Source organism: Rhincodon typus, chromosome 28 (assembly GCF_021869965.1).
Source record: "Rhincodon typus isolate 14 chromosome 28, sRhiTyp1.1, whole genome shotgun sequence".
Classification (NCBI taxonomy): Eukaryota; Metazoa; Chordata; class Chondrichthyes; order Orectolobiformes; family Rhincodontidae; genus Rhincodon; species Rhincodon typus.
Window position 1 is genome coordinate 41,823,483 of NC_063359.1, and position 17,087 is coordinate 41,840,569.

General features: G+C 44.5%; 1 protein-coding gene across 2 annotated transcripts in view; it reads left to right on the forward strand.

The window, feature by feature from the left end:
• Positions 1 to 436: 436 nt before the first annotated feature.
• The window catches only part of LOC109923472 (bromodomain-containing protein 3-like), a 23,622-nt gene continuing 6,971 nt past the window's right edge, over positions 437 to 17,087 (forward strand). Inside the window, exons 1-6 of one of the 2 annotated variants that reach the window (XM_048613541.1) lie at positions 448 to 676; positions 798 to 971; positions 3,011 to 3,225; positions 5,471 to 5,760; positions 8,961 to 9,047; positions 9,770 to 9,898. In XM_048613541.1, coding sequence (XP_048469498.1) covers positions 521 to 676; positions 798 to 971; positions 3,011 to 3,225; positions 5,471 to 5,760; positions 8,961 to 9,047; positions 9,770 to 9,898 — 1,051 coding nt within the window. In that variant the 5' untranslated portion in view covers positions 448 to 520. Of the gene's footprint in view, positions 677 to 797; positions 972 to 3,010; positions 3,226 to 5,470; positions 5,761 to 8,960; positions 9,048 to 9,769; positions 9,899 to 17,087 lie in introns of both variants that reach the window. The other variant, XM_048613542.1, reaches the window with a different exon arrangement.

The following is a 17,087-nucleotide window of genomic DNA, read 5'->3' on the forward strand; positions in this document are numbered from 1 at the left end:
TGTCTCTCCCAGACTTGAATATGCTGAATGAACAAGCCTTGAGAGCCCATCTACTGCAAGCTCCCTAGGAATCTGGTATAGAAAAATAGCTTCTCGCTATCTTCTCGATCTAGCCCAACAAATATGTTGGCTGTAGGTCAGTGCATAACACTGAGTGAGAGTCAAAACCTCCAAGTCACACTTGAAGAATGTGGGCAAAAGAAATGCAGCCTCTCTCTCACAAGCAGTACTTAATGAGCTCTGTATTGTTGGAGGAGAGTTCTGAGGAAGCACTTTATCACACAAATCCCAGCAGAACTCTTCCCTCAGAAAACTATGCTGAGTTATGTAGTCTATCGAAAATTCCAAAACTGAGGTTGATATCTATTTATTAGACTTTTTCTCTTTGCCTTTTTTTTGTTTTGCCTTGGTTTGATTTGATGGGAAGCTGACATGCAAGTGTTCCTGATAGTGTCTGTGTTTGATGTGTGTTGCGGCAAAGAGTGTGCCTCTTGGTTCTGGAATATTCCATTGACGGTGCATGATTTTTATTGTCCTCTTTTTGCAGAAAAAGATGGACAGTCGTGATTATCAGGACCCTCAGGGATTTGCAGCAGATATTCGGTTAATGTTTTCCAACTGTTACAAGTACAACCCTCCAGATCATGAAGTGGTGGCAATGGCCAGGAAACTGCAGGTAGGGGGGCATGCAGCTGCACTGCACGTGGACTGCATCATGACCCCGGCCTCAGTCTATGATTGTATTGGGACCCTGGTCTCCATCTTGGCTGACGCTGGCTTGTTTCATTCCTTGTTAGGATGTTTTTGAAATGCGGTTTGCAAAGATGCCGGATGAGCCTGTTGACATTGCCCTACCTCCTCCCATGCCACTTCCAACTATCGCCAAGCCCAAAGTGTCATCCTCATCCAATTCCAATAGCTCGGATTCAGAAGAGGAGAGGGCAAATCGATTGGCGGAACTGCAGGAGCAGGTGGGTGTCGGCAACCCCTCCTCTCAAAGGAACATGGTAGATACCAGCGCAGTATCTTAACATTATGCATGCTTTTAATCATACTGCTTTCCCACTTGTAGCTGCACTGGTCACTGTCCTGATAGCATTATGTATGTGAATACAGCTACTTTAGATTAATACCTCCAAGGATTGTCAGGTTCAGAGTCTCGTAGCTAGCACAAGAGCGTCTCAGCAAGATGCTTGCAGTCTGGTCAGTAGTGTAGAGGATGAGTAATACAGACGACTGGACTAATGATCAAGCAATATTAGTCCAGATCCTGTTTTCACTTCTGCAGAATTTCAATTCTGTTAGTCATGAAATCTATCTGGTTCACTGTTGTGCTTTCAGGAAGGAAATCTGCCATTGTTACATAGTTTGACTTGGGTGTGACTCCAGATTTCCCCCACCAACGTAGACTTCACTTCTCACTACCTTCTGAAAGGGTCCAACAAAATAGTAAAGCTTACCAACACCTTCTCAAGGGCAATAAATGCCGGTCTTGGCCTCACTCCATCAAACAATAGGATGACTGACTATCATTCTTTAGATAAAGTTGTTATGTTTTCATACCAATTGGCTGGTTATCACTAGGGTTTTTTTAATATTAACTCAAGGTAGAGGCAGCAATCTCAGGCGAAATAGGTTGCTTTGGACCTTTTGATGAGACACTCCAGTGTTTGCAAATGTGCACTGGCTCTTGCCGGGGTGCGGTGCGTGTGGGCTGTCGGTGGGGCGCTGTGCCCGTGGGCTGTTGCCAGGGTGCGGTGCGCAGGCTGTCTGTGGAAATGGATATGGAAGAGTGGTGTTGTATTTCAGAGTGTATGTTTCCAACACTGCTGAAATTTATCTGTGCATGTGCTGATGCATCCATTCCATCACGCAGAATATAAGAATCTGTGGTCATAATATGGAGTGATTTACTAGGTTTAAGTGGACTGAGATTTCAGAAGCTTACATCATTGAAAAGCAAAAGCTGTCATGACACATTGCAGCATTTCCATACTCATGACATCTCAAACATCTAAACCGAAGGCATCTCCTAACTATTATTAAAGCAGACAGGAGAACGCCAACGAAAACAGAAATTGCTGGAAATGCTCAGCAGGTCTGGCAGCATCTGTGAAGAAAATATCCAGAGTTAATGTTTTGGGTCCGCTGACCCTTCCAGAGAACTGGAGAGCTCCAAAGTCACACAGCTGGTGCTATTTTGGAGAGAAGATGAGATAATTTGTTGAAATCTCAATTCTAGTAGAAGAGTCCTTGGTTTTGATAAAGAAAAGGCTGATTGAAGTGCGATATTGTCTGACAGTCATTGCTGCACCTTGCATTGCCGTCTTTATATTTCCCCATACAGGATGTGAGAGATATCAGAAATGCTTTGCATCTGGCTTACATTCAAATTTTAGTCATTGCTGTAAACTCAGAAACACGGCAGCAGAGTGCCAATGACCAAATGAAGTTGATTAAGGGATAAATATTGATACCAGCATTCCATGGAGATTATCCATCTGGTTCACTTTAGGGAAGGAAACTGCCGTCCTTACCCAGTCCAGCGTTCATGTGACTTCTGCAGTATGGTCGACTGTTTACTGCCCTCTGGACAATTAGGGATAGGCAATAAATGCTGGTCTGGCCAGTGATGCCCACATTTCATGAGTGAATTAAAAAAAAGTCCCTGTTCTTCAGTGAAATAGTATAAGTTATGTTAGCCCTGTGGAATCTTTCAGCCCGGTTGAGTAGACAAATATGACCTTATATAATGTCCAATCTGAAAGAGAGCATTTTCAATAGTTCAGCATTCCCTCTGTGCTGACACTCGGGCAGAATGCTGGCATGGGACTTGAATCACAATCTGGCTGTGAGGCCTGGGTACCATACACCACTGACACCCAGAGTTGCAGTTTTATGTTTTGACAACAGACAGTGGGTTGGCTGAAGATCAGCACCAGTGTGAGAGTTGCCTCATTTTCTTGAACATTGAAGAGATTCTTGATTTTAATTGTACTTGTCCCCTCAGCTGAAAGCTGTTCATGAGCAGCTGGCAGCTCTGTCTCAGGCTCCTGTCAGCAAACCAAAGAAGAAGAAAGAGAAAAAGGAGAAAAAAAGGAAGGAAAAACACAAACTGAAAGTGGAGGAGAATGACAAGAAGGTCAAGACCTCTCAGGCGAGCAAGCAAGCACAGTGCAAGAAACACAGCAGCAAGAAGCCCAGCAGTGTGAATTCACTGACCAGGTGCGACACCCAGAAACTGCTGGAGCAGCAGTGATTCTCTTGATAGTAGTTGAATTGCAGACGTGGTAAATCTGCTCACAGAAACATGGAGTACAAAGGCAAGGCATTAAACACTTTAGACGTCCTGGTATTCGTCCAAGCTGGTCTTGTTTGTTCAGTCTGGGCATTACGCTTTTAGGAAAACTCTTGAGGTCCAGGAAATGGCACAAAGGGGATTTAATGGAGAATTTTTATGATGTACATAAATTATTTTGGATATTGGAATGCAGTGTAAAATTTCAAAATTTACTGATGGTACCAAACGTGAAGTTGCAACAATGAGGATGATACCAGGTGACTCAGACTGGACATGGATTGGCTAGCAGAATGAGTCGACTAGTGGCTATTAGAAGTTAGACAGAAATGTGAGCTGATGCATTTTATTAGAAGGAGGAGGCAAAATGGAATTAATGGCACATTCTTAGAGTGTGAAGAGTAGGAGGACCTTGGGATGCACGTGCATTGATATTTGAAGATGACCAGATATCTTGAGAGTGTGTTTAGCAAAGCAGGTGGGATCCTCAACTTCATAATTTACTGACATTTAGTACAAATGTGGGGAAGTGATGCTGAACTTTTACAAACCTCTGGTTCAGTCACAGTTAGAGTGTTCCATCGATTCTGGTAGCCACACTTTAGGAAGGATGTGAGGGTCCTTGTGAGTACGTAGAGGAGATTCACTGCAATGGTTACAGGGATGAGAGGTTTCAGCTACAAGGTTAGGGTGGAGAACCTGGTGTTCTCCTTGGAAAGAAGATGGTTGAAGAGAAATTGGATATGCGATCAAAACAGATTTAGATAAGTTAATAGAGAGAGGCTGCTCCTGTTAGCCGATAATACAAGGACAAGGGGATGCAGGATTAAAGTTTAGGATCATTGTTAGAGAATATGGGGGGGGATCTTTCAGTGATTGGCTATCACCTGGAATTCGCTGCTCATGAGGATGGTAGAGGTAGAGACAATAAATAATTTCAAAAGGAAATGTGACGAGAATTTGAGTGAAATAAACTTTCATGGCTACAGGAAGACCATGAGGGAATGGGACTAAAAAGCAAAATGCTGTGGATGTTGGAAATCTGAAATAAAAACCAAGTGCTGGAGAACTCAGCAGGTCTGGCAGCATGAGTGAAGAGAGAAACTGAGTTGACATTTGGAGTCCGGTATGACTATTTGAGGAAATGGGTCTGCTATATGGGCAGCCAGCATTCAATTTTCTCCAAATCTCATGACTGAGAAGATGATGGGGAGGTTTAATGGAAGTGTTCAAAATCATAGGAGAATTCAATAGGCCGAATAAGGAAAGCTGTTTGCATCATCAGCAGCCAAAATACATGTTTAAAATAACTGGAAAAGAAACTGAGCAAATATGAGAAATTTATTTCTTGCAATAAGTTGTGATCTGGAATGGGGAAATAGATTCAATAGAATTTACAAAAGGAAATTAAATAGATATGGGAAGTAAAGAAAATTGGTAGGGCTGTTGGGAAAACAGTGCAGGGGGGAATTGGAAGGTCCGTGTCAGATTTTGGAGTTGGGGGGAGAGGCAAATGACAACAGGAGCAAATGGGAATGGGAGGTTTTGTGTATGATCAGGATATTTATGATCATGGCCAGTAAGTAGTCAGATGGGTTTTAAGTGTATTTATTGAAACAGAAAATGCTCATTAATTCCAGCAAATCTGTCCTGACTAGAGCAACTCGTCATTCCTCCATCTTCCTGCAACCTTTCATTTGCTGTCTCAGAGATTCTCCAGACCTCACGTAGTTAATCAGTTCATTTCCCATGACATTCAAACATAATTCAGCTGCTCCCTTCAAGGATTAAGTGCTGGACTTAACTTTTTTGTTTAACATTTTCTAATTAGACTGCTCAGAGATGTCATTACACAGCCCAGGAGCAGGTGCGACTTGAACCTTTACTCTTAACTTGCTTATTTTTTGTCCTTCCTATTACTCCAATCCTTTTGCCCCAACCAAAATTCCATGTTCCTCATTGATACGCCTTGTCGTTCCCTGATCTGCAAACACTTCTCATTCCCCTTGCTCTACCCCTTAACTGTAATTAATGGTTTGCAGTGATTGTGTTCCCAAAGTAACTTGTTTGGTAAGTGTAATCAAACATCCTGAGGATGTGAGGTGTTGCTCTTTGAGTGCAGCTGTCTTCCTCCTTTGGCATGGAATATTTCTGTCACTTTCTTTTGTTTAGACCCCTGAAGAAAGCTACAAAGCTACCGCTACTTTATGACTCTCAAGAGGAAGAGGACACTCAGCCAATGTCATATGATGAGAAGCGTCAGCTGAGTCTCGACATCAACAAACTTCCAGGTGAAAAACTGGGCCGGGTAGTTCATATCATTCAGTCGAGGGAACCCTCCCTCAGGGACTCCAACCCTGATGAGATTGAAATAGACTTTGAAACGTTGAAGCCAACAACTTTACGAGAGCTAGAACGATACGTCAAATCCTGCTTACAGAAAAAACAAAGAAAACCATATAGTAAGTGATAATATTTGGGACTTGTAATACAACACAAATGTTATGCATGTTGAGGAATCATACCATTGCAATCCACATTTTGTGTTTGAAACTTGTAAACTTAGTGCATTGTGTGTTTAGCTTACTTGGTTCTGACTTTCACTCATTCTGTCATCTCCTCTGAAAGGGATAGGCATCCAGAAGGAAGCTGCTGAATTTCACCCATCACCATTGTCTAAGTGTTACCCATTCTTGATAAGTGATGGACATCAAATTCCAGAACAAGAACAGAAGTTGCTGGAAAAGCTCCGCAGGTCTGGCAGTATTTGTGAAGGAAAATCAGAATTAATGTTTCGGGTCTGGTGACCCTTCCTCAGAATGGACCCGAAACATTAGCTCCGATTTTCTCTTCACGGATGCTGCCAGACCTGCTGAGCTTTTCCAATAACTTCTATTTTTGTTCCTGATTTACAGCATCTGCAATTCTTTTGGTTTTTATTTATGATATCTAATTCTGTCCTCTCATAGGCCAGGTCTTCCTCTTCTTCCCAATCTATCCTGCCCAATAGACAATGTACTGTTGGCAGTTACATCACTCTGACCTGTTGATCTAATTGAGAGCATTATTTCAGCATAGAGGGGCAAATCGTGCTGGCTCAGTGTGAGGCTGTATAAGACAGAGCAAAGTATGAGCCAATAAACATGCCTTGCAAAAAGTTTAAAGATAAAGTTATCAAACCTGCTTTGAGTTTATTGTCACTAAAAATATGCATCAACTATTTGTTGGATGTTGTCGCTGATTCCCCAGTAATTGCAAGACAAGTGCATGGTAACTGGGAGAGGTGGTAGCACAGTGTTAACGTGACTGGCCTGGTAATCCAGTAGCCTAAGTGAATACTTTTGGGACATGGGTTCAAATCCGTCATGGTAGCTGGTATAATTTAAATACAATTAGTCAAATCTGGAATTGATGTTCAGTCTTAGTGAAAGTGACCATGAAGCTATCATTGTTATAAATTCATGTCATTTAGGGAAGAAAAATCTGTCCTTACCGGGTCTTGTATCCACTTCCAAAGCAGTGTGGTTGGCTCTTAAAACAGTGCTTTGAAATGGCTAAGAAAGCCACTCAGTTGAAGGCTGGCTACGGATGAGTAACAAATACTGTTCTTGCCAATAAAATCCACATCCAATGAAGGAATTAAAAACAAATTTGGAGAAGATTGCTTTTGTTAACTTGCTGTTGTCAATTTGAATGTTGAGGCATTTTCCTGAGTCACTCTGTAGAGGGAGTCCATTTTCTGGGCATGAAAGGGCTATAGATTAATATCATTCTCTGGTCCCCAGATCATGACCCAAAATGCTCTCCTGTTACCCAACAGGGTCATTTGTGTCCTTTTAGGAAAGGGAAACCGTTTATAATGGGAAATGGCAGACAAACTAAGTAAATATTTGGCGTCTGTTTCACAGAAGAAGATAAGTGAAAAAAATTAATCCCAGTAAAAAAGTAGTAATGGGGAAATGATTGAGACTGGAAGATGACAAATTCCCAAGACCCAATGACCTTCACCCAACAGAGTTGGAAGAGATGGCAAGAGTTAGTTGTTACATTGGTGACCATCATTCAAAATTTGATTAATGCTGCAACAGTGCGACAGATTGGAAGGTTGTAAATGGAACCCACTGTTTAAGAATGGAGAGAGAGAGAGAGAACGAACAGGAACTACAGTTAGCCTGATATCTTGAGCAGGAAAAATACTAGAATCTATTATAAAAGTTGTGATTACTGAATGTTTAAAAATTAGAAGATAATTACCTGATTTGGGAGGGTCAATGTGGAATTATGAAGGAGAAATCATTTTGACAAATTGGTATTTTTTGAGGGTGTTTCTAGCAGAGTTGATAAGGCCATCCCAGAAGATGTGTGTTTAGATTTTCCGAGGGATTTTGATCAAGTCTTACAAAGGAGGCTCATAAAATGAAAGTACTTAGGATTGAGGGTAATATGCTGGCACGGATTGAGGATTGGTTAACATGTGGAAAACCGAGTAGGGAGAAATGGTTTCAGAGATAGTAGGAACTGCCGATGCTGGAGAATCTGAGATAACAAGGTGTAGAGGTGAATGAACACAGCAGGCCAAGCAACATCAGAGGAGCAGGAAGGCTGACGTTTCGGGCCTAAACCCTTTTTCAGAAAATTTGCAGGCTGTGAGCCATGTGGTACAGAGAGGCTCAAAGCTTGGTACCCAGCTGCTCATAAGCTGTGTCTGAGATCTGGATGTGCAGCCCATTGTGATATTTCCAAATTTGTGGACGATACAAAACTTGGGGGGAATGTGAGTTTTCAGGAGGATACAAAGACACTTTAAGTGATTTAGAAAGTCTGAGTAAGTAGGAAAGAGCATGGAGCATGTGTGTCATGTAGATAGGTTTGAGGTTGACAACTTTAGTGGGAGGAAAGGATGTGCAGAGTATGTTTAAAATGGTGGGAGTTTGGAAAGTGTTGACGTACAAAGGAAACTGGGTATCCTTATTGATGAGTCACTGGAAGCTAACACTCATCTGCAGTGAACACTTTGGAAGGGAAATGATATATTAGTCTATATCACAAGACAATTTGGTACAGGAGCAACGAGACCATGTTTCAATTGTATCAAACACAGCGAGACGGTACCTGAGGTATTGTGTGCCGTTCTGGTCTTTTGGCCTGAGGAAGGATATTCTTTACATAGAGGGAGAGCAGTGAAAATTACCCAGGCTGATTTCTGGGTTAGTGGGATTGCCTTGTAATGAGACTGGACCTGTGTTCTCTGAGGTTTAGAAGAATAAGAGGTGACCTTTGAGAAACTGACCAAATTCTTAAGATGCAGAAAAGGTGTTTCCCCTGGAATCAGGGGATACTGTCTCAGAATAAAAGACAATTCATTTGTGACTGATGTGGGGAAGAAATGCTTCACCCAGAGGAGGCGAATCTTTGGAATTCTCTGCCCCAGAGGATGTAGAGGCTCAGTCATGAAGTAAGTTCAAGGTGGAGATTGACAGGTTTCTAGATATTAATGGCATCAAGGAAAATAGGTTAAATGCAGGGAGATGACTTTGAGGGGGATGATCAACTATGTTATGTTATCTGGCTGCTGAGAGAAGTGGGTCCATTCACCTTTGCAAGTGGAACTGCTTGTAATCTTATTTCTGTCATCATCTTTGTTTCAACCACAAATTTTCAGACACTTCTCCCGACATGTTCAGTGGTAGAGATGGTGAAGAGCAGCACACTCTGTGGGACTCCAGCAGTAACCGACCCCCATTACCAGGTATACTATGAGATTCTGGTTACCTACCATTCACCCTAATAACTCCTCCCCCAATGTGATTCAACCAGTTTGCTCAGGTTGAAATTGAACATTTTCATGAACCTCAAAAATCACTTCTATATCCATCTGGTCAGATGGTGAGTTGTGCATCATCCCTTTGAATAACTGGTGGGTGGATCATTGTCCACATCTAACTTGGTGCCCAGTCTGAACGTTGATACAGTGGGTTTCCCCCAACTCCAGGGAACAGGCTTAGACTCAAGCAAACAGTCAGTGCTCTCTGGTGTATGCCAACGTGATAATTAATTAAAAACTATATGTCTTGTGACCACTCAGGTGTCAGCCCTGGCTGAGTTGGTAACAACTTCATCGCGATTAAAAAGTCCTGGGTTCAAGCACCAGACCAGAGACCTCCATGTAAGATCCAGGCCAACACTCAGTGAATTACTGGGGGAGTACCGTGCTGTCGGGAGGGTCAGTACTGGGGGGGCGCCGCACTGTCGGAGGGTCAGTGCTGAGGGAGCGCCGCACTGTCGGAGGATCAGTGCTGAGGGAGCGCTGCACTGTCGGAGGATCAGTGCTGAGGGAGCGCCGCATTGTCGGAGGGTCAGTGCTGAGGGAGAGCTGCCTGATTTGGATAGCCATGACTGAGGGAATGCAGCCTTGTCAGTGGGTATGAACCTATTGATTTGTTAATTTAATGATTTATCTGTGTGATTTAGCTACGCCTTCAAAGAAACCTGTTGGGAAAGTGAAGGAGGATCTTACTCTGGAGAAGAAGACAGAGCTGGAGAAACGTTTACAGAACATGAGTGGGCCACTTAATCACAGCAAAAAACCGAACAAGAAAGGTAAATGTTCCCCTCCAGTTGTGGATGGACTCATGCTGCCATAACCTCGGTAAGGTTCTGTGGCATAAACGCATCCAAGGAATAGAACAAAGCTGTGATAAGGGTTTCGAGGGTTTAGATGGATGTATGGATAGGAAGGGTTTAGAAGGATTTGGGCCAAATGCTGGCAAATGGGACAAGATTAATTTTGGATATGGGTCGGCATGGACAAGTTGGACCGAAAGGTCTGTTTCCGTGCTGTACATCTCTGACTTTGTAGATGAATGGAATGAAACTTCTCAGCTAGCTTAAAGGACTGAATGGCCTTCTATTTCTTATCATTACAGTAGCTATGCAAAACGTTTTGCTGACCTTTCTTGAGTTTGAGAAACAAAAATTGGATTCTCCAATTCCTGTTTCTTGGAAACAGACTCGGGAGTGAGGATTAGGAGCAATTGGGAACAAAAACAAAGTTGCTGGAAAAGCTCAGCAGGTCTGGCAGCATCTGTGAAGGAAAAAACAGAGTTAATGTTTCGGGTCTGGTGACCCTTCCTCAGAACGTCAGTCCGAAACATTACTTTGTTTTTGTTCCTGATTTACAGCATCCGCAGTTCTTTCGGTTTTTCTTTTGGACCAATTGGGTCGGTGTGTCTTGTCAGACAGCTCATGCACGCACTCTAGTGGCCAGGTTATGAACAGCACTGGGTTGGGAGCAGTTCACTGAAGCTCAGCAGAAGATGAAGCAGACGCTGGGACAGAAATTTAAAGCACAACACGCTCCTGTTTGCCATTTGCACTCTTTCCATCTATGAAGCCTAGTTTCCTGGCTATGATCTCCTGCACAGACTCTCCTGGTCGCTGGAACCGAAATGTTAACTCTGCTTTCTCTCCACAGCTGCTGCCAGATCTGCTGAGTTTCTCCAGCAATTTCTATTTTTGTGTTTTTTTCTTCTTTTTAGCTTGCTTTCATATTCTCTGTCCCCTTTCTTCATCAGTTTTTGCGTCTTATGTTGCTGGGTTCCAATTATCCTTTATTCACTAGTGGGATTTGGGCATCACTGGCTAGCCAGCACTTACGCCTGATTTTGTTGCCTTTGAGAAGGTGATTGCTGCCTTTTTGAACCACGGCAGTCCACATGCTGTGGATTGACCCCCCCCCCCCCCCCTACACACACTGCCCTTTGGGACGGAATTTCAGGATTTTGAGCCAGTGACCGAGGAGGAATGCCGAGTCAGGATGGCGAGTTGTTTGGAGGGGAACTTAACACCATTGAATGCAGTGGTTAGACACCTGGCATTTGTGTGGTGCAAATAGAACATAGAACAATACAGCACAGTACAGGCCCTTCGGCTCATGATGTTGTGCCGACCTATTAACCTACTCAGATCAAACTACCCTGCATAACCTTACATTTTACTGTCCTCCATGTGCCTATCCAAGAGTCACTTAAAAGTCTCTAAAGTATCTGACTCCACTACCACTGCCAGCAGCGCATTCCACATGCCCACCACACTCTGTGTGAAGAACCTACCTCTGACATCTCCCCTATACCTTCCTCCAATCACCTTAAAATTATGCCCCCTCGTAATAGTCATTTCCGCCCTGGGAAAAAGTCTCTGACTATCCCCTCTATCTATGCCTCTCATCATCTTGTACACCTCTATCAAGTCACCTCTCATCCTTCTTCGCTCCAAATAAAAAGCCCTAGCTCCCTCAGTCTTTCCTCATAAGACCTGCCCTCCAGTCCAGGCAGCATCCTGGTAAATCTCCTCTGCACCCTCTCTAAACCTTCCACATCTTTCCTATAATGAGGTGACCAGAACTGAACACAATATTCCAAGTGTGGTCTAACCAGGGTTTTATAGAGCAGTAGCATAACCTCAATTCCCCCGTCAATGAAAGCCAACACATCATACGCCTTCTTTACAACCCTATCAACTTGGGTAGCAACTTTGAGGGATCTATGGACGTGGACCCCAAGATCCCTCTGTTCCTCCACACTGCCGAGAATCCTGTCATTAACCCTGTATTCTGCATTCAAATTCAACCTTCCAAAATGAATCACTTCACACTTTTCTGGGTTGAATTCCATCTGCCACTTCTTTGCTTAGCTCTGCATCCTGTCAAAGACCCGTTGCAACCTACAACAGCTCTCCACGCTGTCCACAACCACACCAACCTTCGTGTCATCGACAGACTTACTAACCCACCCTTCCACTTCCTCATCCAAATCACTTATAAAGATTACAAAGAGCAGAGGTCCCAGAACAGATCCCTGCAGAACACCACTGGTCACCGAACTCCATGCTGAATACCTTCCATCTACTACCACCCTCTGTCTTCTATTGGACAGCCAGTTTTGTATCCAGACAGCCAAATTTCCCTGAATCCCATGCCTTCTTACTTTCTGAATGAGCCTACAATGGGGAACCTTATCAAATGCTTTGCTAAAATCCATATACACCACATCCACTGCTCTGCCTTCATCAATGTATTTTGTCACATCCTCAAAGAATTCAATAAGGCTTGTGAGGCATGACCTGCCCCTCTCAAAGCCATGCTGACTATTTTTAATCAAACTGTGCTTTTCCAAATAATCATAAATACTAACTCTCAGAATCCTCTCCAATAATTTGCCCACCACAGAAGTAAGATTGACTGGATTGTGATTCCCAGGATAATCCCTATTCCTTTTCTTGAACAGGGGAATAACATTTGCCACCCTCCAATCATCTGGTACGACTCCAGTGGACAGTGAGGAATGCAAAGATCATTGCCAAAGGGGCAGCAAGCTGTTCCCTCGCTTCCTGTAGTAACCTTGGGTATATCCCGTCCGGCCCAGGGGACTTATCTATCCTCATGTTTTTCAAAATTTCTAGCACATCCTCCTTCCTAACATCAACCTGTTGGAGCATATCTCCTGTTTCATGCTGTCCTCACAAACATCAAGGTCCCTCTCACTGGTGAATACTGAAGCAAAGTATTCATTAAGGACCTCCCCTACTTCCTCTGATTCCACGCACAAGTTCCCTCCACTATTCCTGATCGGCCCTACCTTCACTCTGGCCATCCTCTTGTTCCTCACATAAGTATAGAACGCCGTGGGGTTTTCCTTAATCCTACCCACCAAGGTTTTTCCATACCCCCTTTTCTTTCCTAAGTCCATTCTTCAGTTCCTTCCTGGCTACCTTGTAACCCTCTAGAGTCCTGTCCAATCCGTCCTTGCTTCTTCCTCTTGACAAGGTGTTCCACATGTCTTGTCATCCAAGGCTTCATCACCTTACCATCCTTTCCTTGTCTCAGTGGGACAAACCTATCCAGTACTTGTAGCAACTGCTCCCTAAACAACCTCCACATTTCTGTCGTGCATTTCCCTGAGAACACCTGTTCCCAATTTATGCTCTGCAGTTCCTGCCTAATAGCATTGTAATTCTCCCTCCCCCAATTAAATACTTTCCCATACCGTCTGCTCCTATCCCTCTCCATGGCTATAGTAAAGGTCAGGGAGTTATGATCACTGTCACCAAAATGCTCTCCCACCGAGAGATCTGACACCTGGCCTGGTTCATTGCCAAGCACCAAATCCAATATGGCCTCCCCTCTAGCCGGCCTATCTACATATTGAGTCAGAAATCCTTCCTGGACACACCTGACAAAATCTGCTCCATCCAAACCCATTTGCACTTAGGAGGTTCCAGTCGCTATTCGGGAAGTTGAAGTCACCCATGACAACAACCCTATTACTTCTGCACCTTTCCAAATTCTGCCTCCCAATCTGTTCCTCAGTGTCTCTGTTGGTATTGGTATTTCGAAAACTCGCAATGAAGTGACTGCTCCTTTCCTGTTTCTGACTTCCACCCATGACCTGGTAGACAATCCCTCCTCCACGACCTCCCTTTCTGTAGCTGTACTACCATCCCTGTTCAGCAATGCCACTGCCCCACCTCTTTTACCTCCCTCCCTATTTCTTTTGAAACATCTGTACCCTGGAACATCCAACAACCATTCCGTTATCCACGTCTCCGTAATGGCCACAATATCGTAGTTCCAAGTCCTGATCCATGCTCTAAGTTTGTCACTCTCATTCCTGACATTTCTTGCATTGAAGTAGACACACCTCAACCTGTCGCACTGACTACCACTTTTCCTTATCAACTGCTTATCCTTCTCACAGATTCTCTGCTTGCTCTATCTGCCTGGCTACCCCATCCTCTGATCTGTAGCTCCGGTTCCCATCCCCCTGCCAAACTAGTTTAAACCCTCCCGAAGAGCTCTAGCAAACCTCCCGCCCAGGATATTGGTGCCCCTCCAGTTCAGGTGCAATCCGTCCTTCCTGTACAGGTCCCACCTTCGCCAAAAGGTATCCCAATGATCCACAAACCTGAAGCCCTCCCTCCTACACCAGCTCTATAGCCATGTGTTCAGCTGCACTCGCTCTCTATTTCTAGCCTCACTAGCCCGTTACACCGGTAGTAATCCTGAGATTACTGCCTTTTAGCTTCCATCCTAAAGGTCCTCATCCTGTTTCCTAGCTATGTCATTGGTACCAATGTGTACCACAACTTCTGGCTGCTGTCCCTCCCCCTTAAGAATCCTGTAGACGCCATCCGAGACATCCGTGACCCTGGCACCCGGCAGGTAACATACCATCCGGGAATCTCGCTTGGTACCACAGAATCTCCTGTCTGTTCCCCTAACCAGTGACTCTCCTATCACTATCACTCTCCTATTCTCCTCCCTTCCCTTCTGAGCCACAGAGCCAGGCTCAGTGCCAGAGACCTGTCTGCTATGGCCTTCCCCTGGTAGGTCATCCACCCCCCCCCCCCCCCCCCAACAGTATCCAAAACGGTATACTTATTATTGAGGGGAACGGCCACGGGGGATCCCTGCGCTGTCTGCCTATTCCCTTTCCCCCTCCTGACAATCACCCAGTTACCTTTGTCCTGTAACTTGGGTGTGACCACCTCCTTATAACTCCTCTCTATCACCCCCTTAGCCTCCTGAATAATCCGGAGTTCATCCAGCTCCAGCTCCAGTTCCCTAACGTGGTCTGTGAGGAGCTGGAGTTGGGTGCACTTCTTGCAGGTGAAGTCAGAGGGGACACAAGCAGTGACCCTTACCTCTCACAGCCTACAAGAGGAACATTACACTGCCCTAGCTTCCATTCCCTCTACTCTAGATTGCCAAAAGAATAAAGTAAAAAAAAAACCTTACCCTACCTTACCTTTCCGGCCCTCCACACAGTATTTTTTTGGTTAGAGGAGGAGAATGGGTGGGAGACACTACACGTGTCTAGTGTTTCGGGTTTAGACAATGCCGGAATATAATAGTTCACTTCCCGGCTTGTGCTCTCTCCACTCCCGCCGCTCAAATCAAGTCATCCGCTGACTCATGAGGTAAGTTTTTATAGGAAAACCTTACCTTGCTGCTGCCCCCTGGCTCGCGCTCTCTCCATTCCCGCCGCTCAAATCAATATTACATACATTACTTGTCATTTGTTAACCTGGATGTTAACCAGATCTTGTTGCATTTGAACATGAATTGCTTCAGTACCTAAGTATTCGCAAATGATGCTGAACATTGTGCAATCATCAGTGAAAACCTAGGACAGCATGGTGGCTCAGTGGTTAGCATTGCTGCCTCACAGCGCCAGGGACCCGGGTTCAATTCCATCCTCGGATGACTATCTGTGTGGAGTTTGCACATTCTTCCTGTGTCGGCATGGGTTTCCTCCCACAGTCCAAAGATGTGCAGTTTAGGTGGATTGGCCATGCTAAATTGCGCACAGTGTCCAGAGATGTGCAGGCTAGGTGGATTAGCCATGAAAAAATGAAGGGTACAGGAATAGGATAGGGCATGGGTCTGGGTGAGATGCTGTTCGGAGGGTCAGTATAGACTCGGGCCTATTCCCTAGTGTAGGGCTTCCGTGATTCTGTGAAATCCCCGTTTGTGACCTTATGATGGATGAAAGGTTATTGATGAAGCATTTGAAGATGGCTGGGCACTACCCTGCAGAGATGTTTTGGAGCTGAGATGACTGATCTCCAACAACCACAACCATTTTCCTATGTCCCAGATATAACTCCAAACAGCGGAGAGTTTTCTCCTGGTATTCATTGATTCCAGTTTTGCTAGGGCTCATTGATGCCACACTTGGTCGAATGCAGCTTTGATGGCAAGGGCTGTCACTCTCACCTCACCTCTGGAATTCAGCTGTTTTGTCCATGTTTGAACCAAGGCTGTAATGAGGTTAGGAGCTGAGTGGCCCTGGCGGAACCCAAACTGGGCGTCACTGAGCAGGTTATTACTTAGCAGGTGCTGCTTGATAGCACTATTACTGACACCTTCCATCACTTTACTGATGATCAAGAACAGACTGATGGGGCGGTAATTGGTTGGGTTGGATTTTTAATATACAGGACATACCTGGACAATTTTCCTCATTGTCAGGAAGATGCTAGTGTTGGGGGAGTGGCAAATTTATGGAGCACAAGTCATCAATACTATTGCCAGAATGTTGTCAGGGCCCACAGCCATTAGAGTATCCAGTGTCTCCAACTTTTCGGAGATAGTGGGAACTGCCGATGCTGGAGAATCTGAGATAACAAGGTGTAGAGCTGGATGAACACAGCAGCCCAAGCAGCATCAGAGGAGCAGGAAAGCCCACGCCTCGGGTCTGGACCTCTCTTCCTTAACTTTCTGCAACTTTTCTTGCTTTTTCTTGTGGAGCAAGTTGAGTTGGCTGAAGAATGGTGCCTGTGATGATGGAGACTACTAGAGGAGGCCGAGATGGATCGTCCACTTGACATGACCGGCTGAAGATTTCTGCGAATATTTCAGCCTTCTCTTTTGCACTGATGTGTTTGCCTCTTCCATTATTGAGGATGGGGATATTTGGGAGCCATCTGCTCCACTGAGTTGCTTGGTTGATTTTATTGTCACGTGTATCGAAATACAGTGAAAAGCTTGTTTAGGAGCAGTACAAGCAGATCACAGCAAGAAAAGGATGTACATATCAAAAAGACTTAGAGGCATACAGGTTACCTTGCAGGTTTCATTATTTAAGGCTATAGTCCATTCAACAGTCTGATAATGGCCAGAAGGAAGCTGTTCCTGAACCTGCTTGTGCGTGTGTTCAGGTTTCTGTATCTTCTGCCTGACGGAAGTGGTTGTAGGAGGGCATTTGCAGGGTGCCATGGATCTTTGATG